Here is a 19856-nt window from a genome sequence, read left to right on the forward strand (position 1 = left end):
TTATTTATTTTGGCAAATTGCTGGACCTTTAGTCACTGAAAACAAGCCAGGATGGATTGTTGCTCATACGAGTGAAGCCAAAGCATCACTTTGCGAGAGACTGTGTGATGTCATTGCTTGTCCACTGTCTGCCTCATGTCTCAATTTGACATTTCTAGAAGGTTATTTTAATGCCACTGATGGGTTTCATTTGGTCTCACGTCAGCATTTTTTTGCCTTTCATTTATGTTGCGGCATATAACGGACAAACCTACAAAAACTGGTTCCATCAGATTCCTTCGTAATTTTTTCCATGAGTATGTGCAGAAGAAAAAAAAAACCCTTGTATCTCAAATATTCTTTTCCCATTTCTGTCTAACTGAAACTCCTCAACTCACAGTTTGTTGACACCAAGATGCCACAACATAGTGACAAAGGACAATTTTGGGGGTCAAAATAAACCTCCTCAACTCACATTAAAAGTGCATTGACAAGAGAATCCAACAAGACGATGGCAAAACACTACTTTCGTGTACATGAAACTAATGTAATTACTTCAGCATCGTTCCTTGACCCCAAAATGGCAACAGTACGACGTCTATTACTTTGACCTTACTACAAAAGCAGTGAAGAGTTGAGGTTTTGGGTCAATAGTAGCGGTTAGGTTCACGAAATAAATCAGCTAATCTGTGAATTTGCAATTGCCAAATTGCAAGCATGCAGGGTCTCACTGCTACATTACTGCATTTAAGTAGACACACACACAAGCTGCTATGGTGTAACCACGAGCCCATAAATAGTTTCCAAATAATCAAATATAATTTTTTTTTTGTTTTAATTTATTTATTTAGTACACATAGTAAAAGTTGGTTTTGCTTGTAATTTTTCACTGTCAATGCAAAAAGTGATTGGGGATTTAGATGGCAAGTCAGATGTTTAGCTGTCTGTATTTTTTTCTTAAAGCGTACAATGGTGAAAGCTCTCGTCACTGGGGTTTGTATGAAAGACAGATAAACCCATGCCAGCAGGATCCATGTATGAAAGAGTCTGTTTCTTCTTTTTTCCCCTCAGAAAGAACCCAAACCAGGTGGACACCCGAACCATTCGGGTACTGATGGAAGTGGCTGAACTGCACCGGAAGCATCTGGGCGGGCAGCTCCTTTTCAGCCCCGAGGGTCTGCTGTACATCGTCTTGGGGGACGGGATGATCACCCTGGATGACATGGAGGAGATGGATGGACTCAGGTGAGGAAGGTTCGAAGGGTATTGAGGCACAAAGGTAGTCCAAAACCCTAAAGGGTGCAATTGTACGCAGTGATTTCACAGGGTCCATGCTCAGGGTAGACGTAGACACGGACAGCTGCGCATCCCCCTATTCCATACCGCGAGACAACCCGTACTTCAACAGCACCAACCAGCCCCCGGAAATTTTTGCACAAGGCTTACATGACCCAGGCAGGTTAGTCAAATGCAAAAAAAAAAAAAGGGGCAAACTCATAGACATCATACTTATTTTGTTGTTCTGTATTCAATTTTTCACTGTTCTGTGTGGCGTAGGTGCAGTGTGGATCGGCTCCAAACCGAAAATGGGAGCCTCCTCATGCTCTGCACGGATGCTCATGGCAAAAACTCCACCGCGGGAAGAATATTGGAGATATCCATGGGGAAAGACTATGGTGAGTACAGGTTTCTTACTGTATAGGTTGCAAATGGCTCAACTGGAGATGGGAGAGAGGCATTTCTTTTAAATTCATTTTAGTTACTTTACAATTTATAGCATGTGAAATGGGTGTTTAAAATACTACAAAAAAGGTAAAAATGTAGGATCATCTTTAATACTGTGCAGGCGGTAAATCCCCTAAATACCCAAGGGACTGAGTATGTGGCATGGTGCTGCTGATTTAGTTAGCAAAATAAAAATTGGGACATCTTCCATTGAGAATAAACAGGAAGCGTGGCACCCACGGTAAAAGACTCCTCACTTAATCCGAGAGAGATTTTATTTTGGGTTATCAACAGACTTCACCGGCCCTCAGCAGTCAACCTTGTCTTATCTGGACGGGAACCAGTTTAAATTTTCTTCCCGGTGAAGAAAGGTGAGTTATTTGATGGACCTCGTGGACAACATAGAAAGATTCCACCCTTCATCTGAACGATATCTAAGCTTGCTCCTGTTTTGGTGAGCAACAGAGTTCAAATGAGCTCATCAGTGAACTCTTTAATGGGCACCATATCCTCAACATGTTATTTTAGTTGAGGAAACTCGACTCGAGACATAAATTCCTCTACATAACTCCTTATGGGCCTCAGTGGATGTTGCTGTTTTGGTTAGTAATGAAGTTCAAATGGGGTCAGTTTAATGTTTGTGTGAACTGATATAGTAATTACTATGACTCCAAAAATGGGTAGTAAAATAGAAGAAGATGTGAGTTTTCCTTTTTTTTCTTTAAATGTTTTTAATACCTCCCCTGCAACAAATTGAGGTATGGGGTCTAATTTAAAAGCAGTATTTTAAGAAATATAGTACAGTAGTCAGAATTCCTTCTGTAGCATTGTTTATGATGTAGTTTGAAACTTAGTGCCTTCTTGAAATTTTGGCTTTAAGTTGAGAACCAAGAATTTTCCAATGTTTTCCCCACTCTCTTCTTTTACAAATATCATTTTGTAAGAACACAGCTTTGGCAACACGTTGAGAAACAAATCGGGACGACTGCCGAGTTAGAGAAGGTTCAATGTAAAAATGCTGTAAGTGCTACAGAAATAACCCACCCGTGCACAGATACACGCAACCTACTTCCATCCTCTCCCCCCTCTTGTGCAGCTATAACCGCAGGGGTGACGGCTAAGCATTGTTGAAAAGTCAAATCTCAGCGGGGTTCCTCTCACAATGAGACGGGGAAAAATGGTGGTCTTGATCATTTTTAACCCACTTTTCTTCCACAAATAAATTACGGGTGTTTGTCTTAATAACTACAACTTTGGCAACTAGATTGTATACTTGCCCCGCCACTCCCCCTCGTGAGGGATGATCCACGACAGGGGCCAATTATCTAAACTGGAAAGTCATTACCGTTGGGAAATCAGCACGACCGCCGCCATTCTCATTTCCCATTGCCAAGACCACTGCACTCCAAAAATAAGTCTTATTACATCAGCGTCAAACTTATGAACCGGACAGGGGGACAGTGTCTGATGTCTGCCAGAGTCCATGTGGTGTAGACAAAATGTAATGTTTGTTCCACCTCAGAAACGGTTCCACTGTCACATTTAATGGCCGTGGCTCTATTGTTGTTTTCTTCCCTTTCTCACAGACTATACCGTAATTATGACGAGCCAAAAGCTTTTAACCGCCCTTTTCCAGCTACTCATTCAATCTTTTCATTCATTAAAAATGCCACTTTTTCCACAGTGTTTTTTTTTCTCAAACGTTTGTTCATGTGATATTTTGTCTAATTTGCGATTTTTTTTTTTTTTTTTTTTTAAAGTATTCATGTAAGATGTGATGACTTTTTCTCAAAATGCATGACTTTATTCATGTAAAAATTCAACTTTTTCTTTGCCACCAAGAAATATCACTTCATTTTCAGAATATTAAGACTTTTTCAATCTGCGTTTAAAAAGATACAGCAAAAACAGATATCAATACTGTCCCTGTCCAAATATAGGGATGTACAGATTATTTTACGTACTCTTAACTTCACCAAACGCCATGGCATTTGTGTTGTTTTCCAAAATACTGCTGAACCCATTTGCAATCAGTTTTCCAATGATCACTGTACTGCAGTCTGATCATTATTGGCGGGAAAATATTCTCATAAATAAAATAGCGGCATGACCTTGTGCGGGTTTGTGCATTTTTAAACTTTTTGAGACAAAACCAGGTACTCTCATTCGGACTGATACAATGAATGCTGGATGGTTTCTCCTGCTTTTCGTATTCTTATTGTGAAGCAGGGGTTTGATCCCGATGGTTTTTTTTTGTTTTTACACAGAGACTACAGTAGCATTAACAACTTACTAAATCCCCACGTATCCTCTTCATGCTGTGTAGAAAACGAACCTTCTGTCTACGACCTGCAGTCCATTCGAGGAGCACCACCAGTGGGAGGCTTCATCTACAGGGGTTGCCAGTCTCGAAGATTGTATGGCAGTTACGTGTTTGGAGATAGGCTTGGGTAAGGATATTATACTAATTTTTTTTTTTTTTAAATCGTGGCTTACATACACAAATCGAAATCCATCTACATTAATTTGGCAAAGACTTTTTTTATTCATTTATTCAGTCATTTACAAAGAAAATAATGATCAACATTTTTGCCCATTTTCTGACATTACAAACCAAACCAGTATTTGATTTATAATCAGTTTAATGTATCCATCCATCCATTTTCTGAGCCGGTTATCGTCACAAGGGTCACGGGAGTATTGGCAGGAGGCGGGGCACGCCCTGAACTGGTTGCTAGCCCAATCATAGGGCTCGTAGAGAGACGACAGCCATACTCACAATGACACCTTGGGGCAATTTAGAGTCTCCAATTAATTAATGTTTTTGGGATATGAGAGAAAACCGGAGTACCTGGAGGAAACCCATGCAGGCACGGGGAGAACACGCAAACTCCACACAGGCGGGGCCTAGATTTGAACCCCTGTCCTCAGAACTGTGAAGGCAACACTCTAGCCAGTTGCGCCACAGTTCCACCCAGTCTAATGTATTATGAAAATAATTTTCCTTTGCAGCTTTAGTGTGAATAACCAGCAACCGACATGTAATTGGACCTGAAGCAGCCTCAGAAGTGGAACTAGAACTAGTAGACCTTCTCATTAATCATTCCCAAAGATTTGGTTCTGTTTCATGAGCACAATAGCTCTGCTTCTCTTGAAATTGCTTAATTATTTAAGTGTATCCTAATCAAACAATACCAAATAAAAATCAGTTAATAAACTCATTTGTTAAAATAATGTAGAAATAAACTGCTGGAATTTTTTTTTTTATCCAACGAATCGATGGAATAATCAATCGAAGAATCGATTCTTAAAAATATTTGACAGCCAGCTGCAGGCCTAGGTGAGTACTTTCTCTTCTAAAACTGACGTCAGCTTTACAGACGTCACATCGTGCCCTTGCGGCATCTACATGTTTTACAGTTAAAGTTGCAGCACAGTTGTATCCATCAGACAGACTTGGGAAAGTTCTAACGAGTTTTGCAGTTAACTCTTCCCATAATAACCTGTGAAGTTGTGCCTGTGAATATTCTCATTCATCCAGAGCATGAATTCGACTCTTCTTTTTGTCTTAGATCACCTTTGAAGTCTTTTATTTCTTAGCCTCAGAAAGTTTGTTGTTTCTAAGATTTACGAGACTGCTCCACCCTTTTTGCGCTTACTCAACAATGATCACGACAGTCCTCTCTCGTTCTCACCCTATTTAGTCTGTCCCTAGCGTTAGGTCTTGCCAGGGTAAAAACAAAGTTCCAACTATGTTGGGGTGGGGTTTGGGGGATGGAGATATTGTGTTAGTCTCAGCACAGTAGCCCAGCCAATTCAATGTAAATGGAGATGAGACATCCTGGTCTGCGCTGCTCACACTTTTCTTTGGTTTGAAATTCATCCTCTATTGCTGATGTCAAACGCTGACGCTTGAAGAAGCAAAAAGGAAGTAAATAACAGCGAGAAAATTCCCCTCCTTTTAGGATGTTTGGGATTGGCTTAGAAACAATGTGCGGTGGCCCGAAATACGTGCCAATTTGCGGATATGTTGTTGAGGCTGAAAAAAAAAAAAATCTTCGCGATGCAATGATATCTCAATAAGTTAGTGGTCTGAGTACCAGATTGCACAAAGTAAACGGTTCACACGCTTTCTCGACATACTAAATTAAATCAATATCATTTATTACCTCATTTTCTCACATAGCTTACACCTGTTATTTACTACACTGTTTAATGCAATACATATATAAGGGCTAAGGCATTTCGATCTATAACATGATAGCACATAGTTCCACAAGTAAACTATGGTGTTCACAAGCCTTTTTGTACTAAGTCACTAACTAAAACAGCAGCACCTACCGAAGCATATAACGTCGCGTTCCAGTGGACAGGTGGTCATTCCGCAATTTCACATCCACAACGCACATCCTTAATTGGCATACCGGGAACCTATTTGCGGCTCAATATTCCCAAATTCAGCTATTCTTTTTTGTTTTGTTTTTTTTTCAGTGGAAAACGTCAGCTATTCGCTGAAATGTTCTATAGCCATGTTTGGTTTCATTTCTTTCTCTCTAACCTCTTCTGTCAGCATTACTCATACAATGTCACCGACTCTTAAAGGTTTCTCTTTCTTCTTTATGGTAAAAATGTGACACGTGGTAGTATCCCACAAACAAACTCTGTAATGTTCAATGCCACATATAGCACAATTTTCTCCATCAGATTTAAGATGCCACGTCTGTGTTTCCATTTGAGCTTCATTATTTATTCATTCACTTGAAAGACACACTTAGTATAACACATTTACCGGCATTGAAGACGCGAGGTCATGTGCTCTGACATTTTCTGAGCAACCCAGGGCCGGCAAGAATTGATTTTTGTTCTGTCCCACCTACGTGTTTGTCACAGTAACCTGCGGATTCTCCAGAAGTCATTGATAACGCTGTCACCAGCAAGCGAGCAGTGGCAGGAGAAACCACTTTGTCTGGGCTCAGACGGATCTTGTGGCTCCTTGCTAGTTGGAAACATCCTGGGATTTGGAGAAGATGAACTGGGTCAGTGTGGCAGTGATGATGATGATGTACAATACTACTAATGTTTTCATTATTTATTTGCACTACAAATGACGTGCTAAAGATGCTTAAACCAATTGAAATGCTCTAACAATAAAACACAACTGCCTAGTCAAGAGAAATATCGTGGTAGACAAAAAAAAAACCCCAAACTCTTATTTCCCCTGATTTGTGAAGCGATATGGAAAATTGATTGTCAATCTGTTGTATTATTTTTAAATTTTCAATTCTGGCAACAAGATTGAAGGGAGTAAAATAAACTAACATTTTCAAAGTAACGTTTTAGCATACCATATTTCTGCAAATAGTGGCTGGTCGCATATATTGGGAATATTATTTAAGTAATATTTATTTTGGGAATAATATTAAATAAGATCACCATATTAGTATATCTGTCCATTTTCTGTAGCTTTGTTTGGAGGGTTAGGGTTATAAGTTTGTGGGATCTGGGGAGATTTACTACGGAGTGGTCACCAGCCATTCGCAGGGCACATGCAGACCTATGGAAAATTGAGTTTTGATTGAACCTAACATGTATGATTTTGGAACATAGGAAGACCTGAGAAAACTGTGAAAACGCATGTAAGTACATATAGATGCAGGAATTATAACTCTGGCAACAAGATTGGGGACGGTGGGGGAATAAATGCAATTTTCAAAGCGACTTTAACCTAAATAGCATTTATTGGTGGGAGGTCTTCCATTTTTTGTGTGGACTAATACTAACCAATCATACAATTTTATACTTTTTGAAAGAAAAAGTGAGTTTAAAACAAAGAGGACAGAAGCAAAAATGTAGCTATAGAGTGCATTTCTCCTCCTTACTAATCATTCTTAGTGACTGTGCTTTGGTAGGTGCTGCTGTTTTGGTGAGCAACAGAATGCAGTTTGCTTTAATTTCTGCATGTGGGTAATTGGAGATAAGCAACGTTACTCTTTGAGGGAGGCATTTGTTTTGTCAGTGGACGGCTCTCCCGGCGAGGGACGGCCACCATTTGAGAAATACTGGTTTTGACTTGCAGTCAACAGGATATTAAATTTGTACTTCCTGTTGGATTAAATGTAATTTCCATAAAACAGCACACATATAATCCAAAGATCTCACGTTTTGCATACTGGGCCACCTACGGTGCAATGTTTTACACGTGTGTACCGTGTTGCCGTCAGCTCGGGAGCGCTTGGGTGAAGCGAGGTGAGCGACCTAATGTGATACAGAACATTCTACCAGCTGCACCCCACCAGTCATTGGCGGCATTATGAACTGTCAGCTGCAGTGTTTCTGATTAAGTCAAACACTCACTCAACAACGGCCATAATAAATGTTTGATCATCGCTCCCGCGCCAGCTGTCGCACTCGGTTTTTAAGGAGGTATTTAGATTCCTGCCCGCTGGTGTGCATCCCGAAAGACGCGGGACCCCGCAGACAGATTTACAGTTTGTCCCTCGTGGAATTTTGCTGTTCTTCATTAAATTATTCCCCCATGCTTCCTGGTCGTGAGTGTTTGAAACGTCTTTCATGTGAGCTTTTTCCTTTTCGTTTCAGGTGAAGCCTACATACTGGCGAGCAGTAAAAGCATGGCGCAGTCGCACAGCGGGAAACTCTACAAGTTGGTGGACCCCAAAAGGTACACTTCAGCACTCCTCCTTGAACTGTGTGCACTCATCTGTCCGTGGTTGTACACAGCCTTGCTGTTCTCACCATGATCTTGAGCACTCCACTTCGCCCCAATAGCTCAAATTCACAAATCAAAATGTTCATAAATGCAGACAGGATAATCAGTTGGATTTAAAATATTAAAACAAACAAAACTCTTTCAATGTTTCAATAGAGACGGTGTGCCCATTCTACCCTGATTACACCCTAAAAAACTGTTGCAAAATTATATGAGCAGGCAAATTTGAGATTCTGTGTTTTAAAAATGTTGTGGTCCTTATGTGGAACTTTTCAAGCCAGGTACACTCATCGTAACATTTCAACAGAGATGGTGCACCCACTCTCCCCTACATCCCCTCAATAAATTGTCAGAAATAAGAAGCTCTAAAAATGTCTTTATTTTCGAATGCTCAGTGAAAGATATTTAGTAAAATGAAGGGGATCTGCATGCGCGAGTACGTCAGGCGCAACTTTTTTTAAGCCATGTACACCCCTTTAAACATTAAGTAAAACGTCTCAGAGTATGAAGCCCTCATCAAACAAGATTAATGAATCAAGATGTTTCTTGTCCCTCAACTGAAATTTCTCAACTGCTAAAGAATTCAACAAGATATTCTGGTCCACCTGCGTTACACAATATGCAAATTCCAGTGCCTTCAGGGAATTTTGTGATCCAGTGTGCGACATGGCTTCATTTGAAAAACATTGTTGCCTGTACGGACAATATTTCCAAATTTTTAAGAAGCAAAGATGCTGTTGAAACCCTTTCAGCTGAGGTGGTGCACCCCTACTCCTCCCTTAATAGAAAAAAATTTTTTAAAGGCATCGTGTTTAATTATGTACACGTGGGAAAAAGATCACGTAAATGTGTAATTATTATACCAGATCGCCATTACGTTTTTAAACCTCAGCCCCTGGGATGTACGTAACACCAATTCGGAATTGGATCTTTATGCTGCAAACTTCTGGTATCAGCTATCACATTTTTTTAATGCCATCTAACGATGCGGGCAGTAGCCTGTGGCCTTAAATATCTTCGAAGAGGCAGAATTAGACTCAGAGGAGCCATAGTGGAAGTGTACCCAATAAAGTGGCCGGTGTGACACGATCTGGCGCCAATGCAACCCACAAGGCCACCGTTAATCAACAGGCTTTCAAATCCTCACCAGTGCCAGTGCCTCGGCCGTAGCCGGCGTGGAACGGTAACTGGAGAGCGAGCGTTGCATTTCGCTACGTTATTGTCAGGTATTGCTAACAGCTTAGCTGGATGGATGCACGCTGTAACTGGCAACGTAACCGCGCGCCGGTTATTTTCAGAGCACTCGGACTGCAGGTTTTGTTTTGCTGAGAGCGGCGGAAAAACACCGGGCCACCTGTTTCGTCCCGCCAACTTCGGCACGTCATTTATTTCAGCACATGCCCTAGCACACTGCCTAGCTAACATCTTTAAAACCAAATACTACTGTAAAAAACACTTAGCTCTTCAAGTACCATTATATTTATCAACAGAATTGCACTGTCAGTTTGCTCACCTTTTTGCATTTACACAATAATAAATTGTAGATTGCATGGGCTATTATTAGCAGCATCAGGAGAGAAGCAGACACATACTTTTAGTTTATCTTTTAAAGGCGCATTTAATTATTGGCAACAGAATAGGAAATCTGAAATGCGGAAAAATAAAATCAATTAATCCTAACAGCAATGCCAAGATTCTATCCTTTTTTTTCCTGAGCACAAAAAAAATAGTCAATGGACAAGATTTTCAGTGAACAACGGATGACGGTTTTAAAAAAATATATATGCGAATTTGTGAATGCTGCAAATTTAAAGCAATTCACTGTACTGTATAAATGGCACCGACATTGAATTTGGAGGTTTGAAATCGACCTTGGCAGTTTTCTGCCTTCTGAAATAGTATTACAAGTATTACCAAAGTACAGTAAAGCCTCAGTTTTCAAACATCACAGTTTTCGAACAAATCATTTTTTTTTGCTTCTGTTTTCGAATGAAAATCTGTACTCGAATGCCCCCAACAAAACCTGGAAATAACATATTGGGCGTGGCCAGACCAGCTAACCCACAACGAGCTTTGTTGTGAATTCCCACGCCGCCGAAAAAACCCAGAAATAACTTCATACGCGCGGTGCAAGCAGCTGACCCACCCACACCGCGTTTTGGTATTGTCTATCGAACGCCCCCGAAAAAAAAAAAAAAACGGAAATGACATAACACGCGTGGCGCAATCAGGGCACTTTTGTTATTCTGTATAGAGCAGCCTCTGTACAGAGACGTGTCCCAGTAGTGACTGTTGTTTTTCTTCTCATTTCATTCTCATCTCGTATTAACCCCCAATCATAAAAGTAAGGCTCCTGGTGCTGAAAAACGGAAAGCTCTCCATAAAACTGTCGACTTCAAGAAAGAATTGATGGCAGAATATGAATCTGGTGCGCATACTCTTCTACTAAAGCATACATTTTAAGCAAAAAAAAAAATATTTCTTAAATTATTTTATTATATATAGTATTTAAACTATACATGTATTTCTACGATGCAGTTTATTATCAGGAAAAGCTAAAAAAATGCTTTAAAAAGCCTAATTTTTTAGGTTCAGAACGCATTATTTGTTTTTCCATTCATTGTAATGGGAAACATTGATTTGGTTTTCGAACAATTCACTTTTCGAACTGTTTTCTGGAACGGATTGTGGTCAAGAACCGAGGTATCGCTGTATTACTTTGGAGGCTCCGCTGTATGCAGCGCCTGCGTGCATTTTGTCCGTTCTAGTAAACGGGTGGGAATAGGCAAAAGACAGGCCCGGCAATGAAGTATCTCCTTTTAAATCAAGAGAGACAGACTGGGAATCACACTTGAAATATGTTATGCCGCTGATCAGTCGCGGGTGACGAAAGTGCCACCCAGGCGACAGCGCAATTAATTACACCGCAGATGTTTCAAGAAGGGGCCCCGATGACTTGCTCCTTATTTATGGTTTCTGGCTCCAGCGCTCAGTGCGTTCCTCTCCCCATCACAACAATTCTTTGCACTTGTTTAGTCTGAAGACCCCGTGTTGCAGGAGTCTCGCTGCTTCGTTATTCGGATCTTTTTACGGCGAGGATGAGGGAGGGCTAAAGTTTCTGACCTCAGAGCGGGATTAAGTCGGCCAGGTCTTCCACACTGTGGAGGTGCCTGGTTATAACATAGCAAGAAATGAGTTTACTCTCGTGATACTGTGGTTCTTTGACATAAGACTTCAATTTGTTCTTTGACCCCCACATGAAATTCAAAACACTTGTATCTCATATCATCTTTCCACATTAAATTCAATAGAAATGCCATCAATCCATTCCAGCCTCACAAAAATCACCACAAAATTTTTGCATTTTAATAGAAAAACATAATAAAAAAAGGAATTATTCAATAGAATTTCGAATTTTGAATGTTTTGTCATAAAATTGATCTTTTTCATGTTAAAACTCTATTCTTATATTATTCTCGTAATTACAACAAAATTTTCTTTTTTTTTTTCATAACATGGTGGAACCTACAAACAACTGATACTTTGACACACAGTGAAGATTATCACATATACCAATATAGAATCAAACTTATATTTCAATGCCAAAGTCTACAGTACTATCAAAATGTTCTTTTATTTATTTTTCATAACAAAGTGTTATCTTTTTTCCGATAATATAATGACTCTCATCAAATATAATGACTCTCATCAAAGTATAACCGTTATACGTGAAAGTATGACTTTATTCTTTCAAAATTCTGACTTCGTTCTTGTACCATTACAACTTTTTTTGCTTCGTAAGTTTTTTGTAATAATCTGACTCTTTTTTTTCCTGGTAATGTTCTGTTTTTATTGCACCTAAAAGTATGGCGGGTTTGCCATGTCAGTGAGACTTAATTCTCCTCGCGTGTGTTTAGGAACATGGAGGAGCTGTTAGCTCAGGCGCTAAAGGCCCTTCAATGAAACATTAGCCATAAAATCCCTCAACAGTGTTTGTGTAAACACGTCCTGACTTCATTTGGAGGTATTTGTTTGTCAGTGGAAGTGCGCCTCCGATAATAAATAGGCCACCCTGCATTGAAAACTGCTGAATGCGGGGTATGTAAAACAAAGAGAGAAAATAGCAAAGCTTGTGGTGGTTGGCGGTTTTGCCGTATGATTGAAATCATCCAGTCCTGCTAATTTTGCGGATTCTGACTGTCAAACTCAGGCCAGAAATCCATCTTTAAACACTGAATTCTCCCAATATCTGTCATTTTTTTCCATTACATTGTTCTCTTGTCTCATATTATATTTAATTAGCAACATTTTTCTCGCAATATTTCGACTCAATTCTTGTTGTATACCTTCATTATAGTAAATTATCTTTTCTTTTATTGTAATGTGCCTTTTATCTGCAACTATAACTCTATTTTTGTATTATAGTAGGTTTTTCAACCAATATTACAACTTAATGAAAGTAAATCTTTGCATAATGACTTTATTCTCAAATTCTTAACTTTTCTTTTGATATAACTTTATTCCCACACTGTATTGACTTTATTGTAAAATTATCTTTACTCTCATGACTTTATGTTCATAACAGTGCCATTTTTTTTCTCTTAACATTACAAACTTTCTCATAAAAGTGCACCAATACATTCTGACCTTGAGTCAATTGGGCCTTTTAAAAAAAACATATATAAATATAAAATAAAATAATATTAAAAAATACAACTTTATTCGAATGTTAGAATCAAGTTATTTTTGTAAGAAAAAAATTATTGTAATACGATTTAATGGTCATAAAAGTAGTTTTTTTTCCACCTTACATTTACGTACAGCTCCACATTATGACTTTCCTGTAAATTTGCTCCATTACAACTTAATTCTTGCCAAAAATTAAATTCTGGTAACAAAGTCTGATTCATTCTCATAACAGGGCCCTATGATTGTAAAATGTTATGGTCTTAATCGTAGAACTTTTTGTGCAAGAATATTTACTGTGAAATGTAGCAGCCGCTATTCATACTGCTTTGTTGAGGAGAGGACCACAGTAGAGGTGGTGGAAGATTTAAGATGGACGGGGAAATAAAAGGCTTTTGGGAGGGGGGGGGTGCCCGACACCATGCTGGGAGTGAGCGTATCACACGCTCACACAGGTCCACAGATGTGCATGTTTGCATGTACCCGCCACCCACGCAGTTTATATCTGTACACAGCAAACACACACACACGCACCGCTCAGATAAATACATGCGTATAAACAAGAAGCCGGAGACATTTGCCGATATGTGACTTGTGTGACATTGACTGTCAAACAGGAAAATTCTTTCTGTGTACTTTACACGCTCCCTTCTTCACCACAACCTCTTACTTATTACAAGAGTATACAGTGAACGTACCTGCAAAAAATACAAGATATACAGTAGAACGAGCATATAAAAATATTTTATTTAGTCTTACTTTCCACCCAGTCTCTAGATTTGAACTTAACACACTTTTAAAACTATTAACGCAAGTGTGTGCTCGCTTTGTGCTACAATATAAAGTAAAACGCTATAGACGGGCTTCCGGAAATTAGCACATATGTTATGGGAATTATGAACCTACAAACAACTGATACTTTGACACACAGTGAAGATTATCACATATAACAATATAGAATCAAACTTATATTTAAATACCAAAGCCTACAGTACTACAATTGCACACAGGCAAACAGTGTACTCTTTCCGTGTAAAACAAGAGCTTCTCTGCTTCTGGTTCCAGTTTCTTCATTAAAAAAGCTTGCTTGAAAATCTGCAATGTCGCGGTGGTCGCGAAAGACAGACTACAATATAGTGGCAATTCGCTGCGTATAAGTTTCTGTTTTTGACCTTATGATGATAGAAACCAAGCACAGTGAACTAGTTACAGCAGCAGCAGTTAGCGCATACTTTTTTCTTCTTTTCCTCCACCTTTTCACACCACTGGAAGCGTCAGCTGCCCTCGTCTATAACTTCCAGAAACGCCTGTTCTGAGTGCATCCTCACCTTTCGCTTTGAAGTGGAATTCAACCATGGTGTACTTTATCAATCATCCATCCATCCATTATCTACCACTTTTCCGGATCGGGTCGCGGGGGAAGTAGCTTCAGCAGGGATACCCAGACTTCCCTTTCCCCAGCCACTTCTTCCAGCTCTTCCGGAGGGATCCCGAAGCGTTCCCAAGCCAGCCGAGAGACATAGTCTCTCCAGTGTGTCCTGGGTCGTCCTCGGGCTCTCTTTCCGGTGGGATATGCCCGGAACACCTCACCAGGGAAGCGTCCGGGAGGGATCCGAAATCAGATGCCCCAGCCACCTCTCAATGCTGGGGAGCAGCGGCTCGACACTGAGCCCCTCCCAGATGACCGACCCCGTCAATCTATCTCTTAAGGGAGAGCCCGGACACCCTGCGGAGGAACCTCATTTCGGCCGCTTGCATCCGGGATCTTGTTCTTTCGTTCACGACCCACAGCTCGTGCCCGTAGGTGACGGTAAGAACGTAGATCGACTGGTAAATTGAGAGCTTCGCCTTTCGACTGAGCTCCCTCTTCGCCACAACGGACCGATACAAAGTCCGCATCACTGCAGACGCTGCACCGATCAGTCTGTCAATCTCCCGCTCCATTCTTCCCTCACTCGTGAACAACACCCCAAGATACATGAACTCCTCCAGTTGGGGCAGGATCTCATCTCCGACCTGGAGAGGATGTACTTTATATTTTCTTTCAATCTTCTCTGTGGCCTTCTGGTTTCTGATTTTTACCTTCTAATATTCCTTCACTTTCTTAGCCTCCCAAACAAGGTCGTCCTCTCCCATCCTCATCGCATCCGTACCACCTTATTCGCATCTCCTCCACATTTTCATTATCGTTCACCCTCCATCCTAATGTGATTTTATCTCCTGATCCTTCAAAGTCTCTCCCATGACTCTTCTTGGCATCCTCATTGCTGATTCTCATTTCCTTTACAAGACGTGGGTAACTACACTCAACCAGAAGTGATGTAACAAATGTCGACTGAGTCTGAATCATACGTGAAACCGGCTTAATTGAAGTAACTGATATCAGACTTTTAGCGGGTTCAAATTAATTTATATGTTTGGTCTGGTAAAAAGAAATCCAAGCGAACTGAAATGAAATGTGTCACAGCGCCAACCATTTGGACAAGTCAATTATCATCGCCACTTATCCACCCTCAAATATGTAGTAGCATTTTCTGTATCTGACTTCACGCTCAGTGTTGGTGTAAGTAGCTCATTTCTGAGCCCTCTTTGGCTCCCACCCCTCCCAAAGTTGCTAAATTCCCACAGTGGCTGTTGACCCAGCTGCCTTTGTCAAGTGGCGCTACCAGCAGGTGCTGTTTTCACAGCCACGCTGGCAGTCGCACAGACTGTTTAGTTGCGCCGGTGACCCCTTGCGTGCTATTAAGTGTTCGCCATGGAACCCCCCCTCCCACCGCAACACGCCCCTTACCCCATACAATCGCCCAGAGACTTTTTTCCTCTATTTTTCCCTCTCGTTCACTCCTTATTTACTCCCTGCCACGACAAATGGCCAACAGGGATGAAGTCTAGAGTTGGGTGCTGATGGGAGCATGAGAATCCTGCCCCTCCTCCACCCCCATCGGCATCTCCCAAAATCAGACGCAAGCTTGAAGAACGCATCATCGTCTTGGATTGGACTCATGAAATTACCGTGCCACCTTGATTTACATGTTTGATTCCTTCCGTGACAAAGCTCACAAACACAGTGTAACTCAAATTGCCATTGAAATTATTTGAAATGTCATTAATCATTCCAGTCCCCCACAAAACAGCACATCAGGAACAGGAGTCAAATTGGCCGGTTAGTCTCAGTGAGTGTCTAAGCCTGAACTTTGAGCCTGAACGCATCTCCTTGCAAGGCTTCTTATTTTTCGTTTGAGTTTGTGTGGCTGTTACCCCCACCCCTTGCCTACATGCATGGGCATTGCAGTACCTTTAAGTGTCACTGTCATGAAATGGATGATTTTTAGTATGTTATTAATGAAAAAAACAGGAGCTGGTATGGACCCTTCCTTTTTTTTCCACCAGAAAACATGATTTTGACGTAAATGGCTTTTTGTCACTACCGCCATGAATATCCTCTCAAGGGATTTGTTTTCGACAAGAAGCAGGAAGTGACGTTGGAGGCAGTAGCGTGCTCAAGCGTTCTCGTATGTTTATACTAGTTTTACCTGCTGGAAGGTAGCTTGTTGTTTTGACGGGCTCTCCACTCATATTTATTTTTTCATATAGACGAAGTGAATAATGTTATATGTATTTTTCATTTCAATCTCTATTTTAGAATGTTTCTAGGGATGACACTTGGGCTTTAATTGTTCTTCATTTCACTTGAGCAGTGTCATATCTGTTTTGGACTTGCGAGAAAAGGCAAAACACGACCAAGTAACAATTTCAATAACTCATAATTTGAGGCACTCAGGTAAAGGTAACACAAGTTAGAAGAAAACCATCTGTAATACCTTGTGAAAATATGATTAAGGAAGGTGAAAGATGTGGATGTGTGTCTTCCACATCTTTATATATATATTTCTGAAGTACTTTGGGTTGCATTCTTTGTTGTTTGGAAACCGCTTACAAATAAAGGTCGACTGACAGTTCTGACTTTACTACACGCATGGCATGCACAGCAGAGTCGTAGGTTAGCCTGTAGTCCAACATGGATACAAATCTGGGTTGCATCGCTAATGTATGAATGGCACTTGTCATAAATGGACTAAAAAGTCGACATAATTGCTCATCCCTGTGTATCGATATTTCCCCGTGAAAATTTTTATAAGCTATCCTTTTATTTGGTTTTTTTTTTCCACAGTGTATTTACTTTCTGTAATGCCCTCGCACATGAGAAAGGAGAGCCACAGTTACGCATCCACTTTTTTTTTTCCAATTAATACATGCTGGCAGAAAAATAAATATGGTGTCATCATATTGTGGATTTGTGGCTGGTTCTGGAATGCGTCCACTATGTGTCCCTTCCTCCCTGTAGTCGATCAGTCAGAACATCTGTAGCCACAGTAGCCTTAGTAACATTAGCGCCCAACCTTAACATCTGAAAGGCAACTGATTGAATTCCTCTCGTGATTTTCAAAGTGCTTTAGGTAAATTAAACTAAACGCTAGCACCTGTTTTCTAGTCTGCATCATGATCTCCCCTTCAGTCGGTCTTAAATGCCATCTCCGCTCTCCGTTCCGACTGCCGAGTGACCACTTGCTTCCCCCGGCCGTGATTGATGACTCCTGTTCTCGTGGACTTTGCTTACACGCGCTGACGTCAGTGGTCCGGGCCTCCAAGTTCTTGATAACCAGCATCAAGAGTCCAGTTACCATTCCTGGTCACCCGCATTGTGTTGGGATTTTCGTCGGTGTTTCTTCCGTCGCTGTGTGTGTGTGTGTGTGTGTGTGGTGTGTGTGTGTGTGTGTGTGTGTGTGTGTGTGTGTGTGTGGTGTGTGTGTGTGTGTGTGTGTGTGCGTGCGTACGTGTGTGGTGAGCACATTTGAACTTGATTATGCACTCGCCGTATTACTTCCAGATTTGTGGCGCGTGATATGGAATAATTATATTACAGCCCATTCACCGATGTGCGTGTCTGGGTGTTTGTCTTAATGCGGAATGATCACAGCATGTCTCATTACCCCCCACACACCCCCCCTTCCCCTTTTTAGCCATGTGCTTTGCTGTGATGTTGAATGTGCGGGGGTCTGGTTTTTATCCGAAGTTGCACTTTTATTTCTCAGGATTTCATAATGCAGGATACAAGTGACAATTTTTAGAAAGTGCGCCAGTACCTCGGCAAAATCTAGCAACCAGTTCAAGACAGTCACTGTTTCGTAAATGATGACCCTTACAGTACATGTTTGGCCGAGGACTTTTTGGTCCACAATGCTGCCTGTTTCCTACGGCACCGCTCCAAGCAAATGTGTTGAATTATAACATTAGCAGGGGCCAACAAACAAGTTTTGTTTTTGCTCCGGTCCTTGCTCGTTCTATGTTTTCTGGTGGGGGGGGGGGGGGGGGGGTTGTATTTTCTTAACCCTAAAAACTCATCTGCACGAAAGCTTTTAAAGACTTTTAAACCTGGTTCAAGCTAAGATGGACACCATCCATTACTCCACCTGTCAAACATGAGAAGTTTGCATTTCCTACTCTCGTCATTGTCATGTGTTGGAAAAATATGATTTTTGCCTTTTTGTACCTGCGAATAATTCACCAAAGGAGGCTCTGAGCGAATTAAGTTCATGAACTGAGCTTCCACTGTAGGAGTTCTTCAAAATACACGCCCTGAAAATTGCCCAAAATGGTTGCTTCAAACCCAAATGTCCAACTTCCTGTTCAATTTCAGGTACGGGTCCTTGAGACTTTTCTCGTGTGTGCTGTTACAATAGACATGGTCACCCAATTTCATGGCCCTCACTCCCCCCACCCCCACAAACTGACTTGCTTCCAACTCTTCCAGGCCCCTGGTCCCCAAGGAGTGCCAGCGTCAGGTGGAGCCTCCCGAGCTGTTGATGACAGCTTGTTCCAGACACTGCAAGAACGGACACTGCACGCCCACTGGCAAGTGCTGCTGCAGCCCCGGCTGGGAGGGGCCCTTGTGCCGCATTGGTGAGGCTTGTTTTCTTCAAATTTCTTTAAATGTGCCCACGACTTGAGTTGTGATCACGCAAAAACTCTCAAAGGTCTTTGGTAGTCCTAGCAAGATAGGAGTCTGATATCCTCCCAGAAGCTTTTCACTAGCCACGATTTCCGCTAGCCAGCCGCTGATTTGCAGTGTGCATCGCATCGTTACTACTGCAGTCGCTGGAGCCTGAGGGGGGGTTACACCTCGTGTCCCTGACCTCGTGCATTCAGTGTGGGAAATTGGCGCGTCTCTGTAACATGCAGAATGTATTCGACGCTCCTGCCACTTTCAACCCATCCTTGTTTGGCATGACGGGAGAGTCATGACGTTGACACGGTCCGCATTGCTGAATAAATTCTTTGACATTTGCTGACAAGGTCTTGTTTTGGCCTACTTTCTCACGCATTGCTGGACTTGAGCAAGCACGGTGTTCCTATTGAGTCAAAAACATTTATTAATATTGGACTTGGGGGTGGGGGTGGTTACCCTAGGCATGAAGTGTAGAAGTATGAGTGGTTATAATTTTGAGAGATCAACTTGTTCCCTCCATTTTGCCCTCTCTCACACTGACCTGTACATAATGTGTATGTGAAAGGACAAACAGTTGTGCCCCAGGAAAAACAAACAGGGTGGTTTGTTAAACACACCAAATAAGGACTCGTTATGGCTCACATTGGGATTGCCCAACAAGAACAAGTACAGTGGCTGTAAACGTTTTCAATGTTGTACTGCTTGACTCAAGGAGAGGGGAAAAAAGTTAAT

The 19856-nt window shown here is 41.3% G+C and overlaps 1 protein-coding gene across 1 annotated transcript in view; it reads left to right on the forward strand.

Annotated features, from left to right (window-relative positions):
* Positions 1 to 19856, forward strand: part of hhip (hedgehog interacting protein) — a 52259-nt gene that overhangs the window by 27972 nt on the left and 4431 nt on the right. The window contains exons 6-12 of the mRNA XM_061830731.1: positions 1051 to 1224; positions 1295 to 1438; positions 1537 to 1655; positions 4031 to 4154; positions 6595 to 6740; positions 8302 to 8383; positions 18930 to 19078. Of these exons, the coding sequence (XP_061686715.1) occupies positions 1051 to 1224; positions 1295 to 1438; positions 1537 to 1655; positions 4031 to 4154; positions 6595 to 6740; positions 8302 to 8383; positions 18930 to 19078 (938 nt within the window). The remainder of the gene's footprint in view (positions 1 to 1050; positions 1225 to 1294; positions 1439 to 1536; positions 1656 to 4030; positions 4155 to 6594; positions 6741 to 8301; positions 8384 to 18929; positions 19079 to 19856) is intronic.

This window comes from Syngnathoides biaculeatus, chromosome 9 (genome assembly GCF_019802595.1).
Source record: "Syngnathoides biaculeatus isolate LvHL_M chromosome 9, ASM1980259v1, whole genome shotgun sequence".
In the NCBI taxonomy this organism is placed as follows: Eukaryota; Metazoa; Chordata; class Actinopteri; order Syngnathiformes; family Syngnathidae; genus Syngnathoides; species Syngnathoides biaculeatus.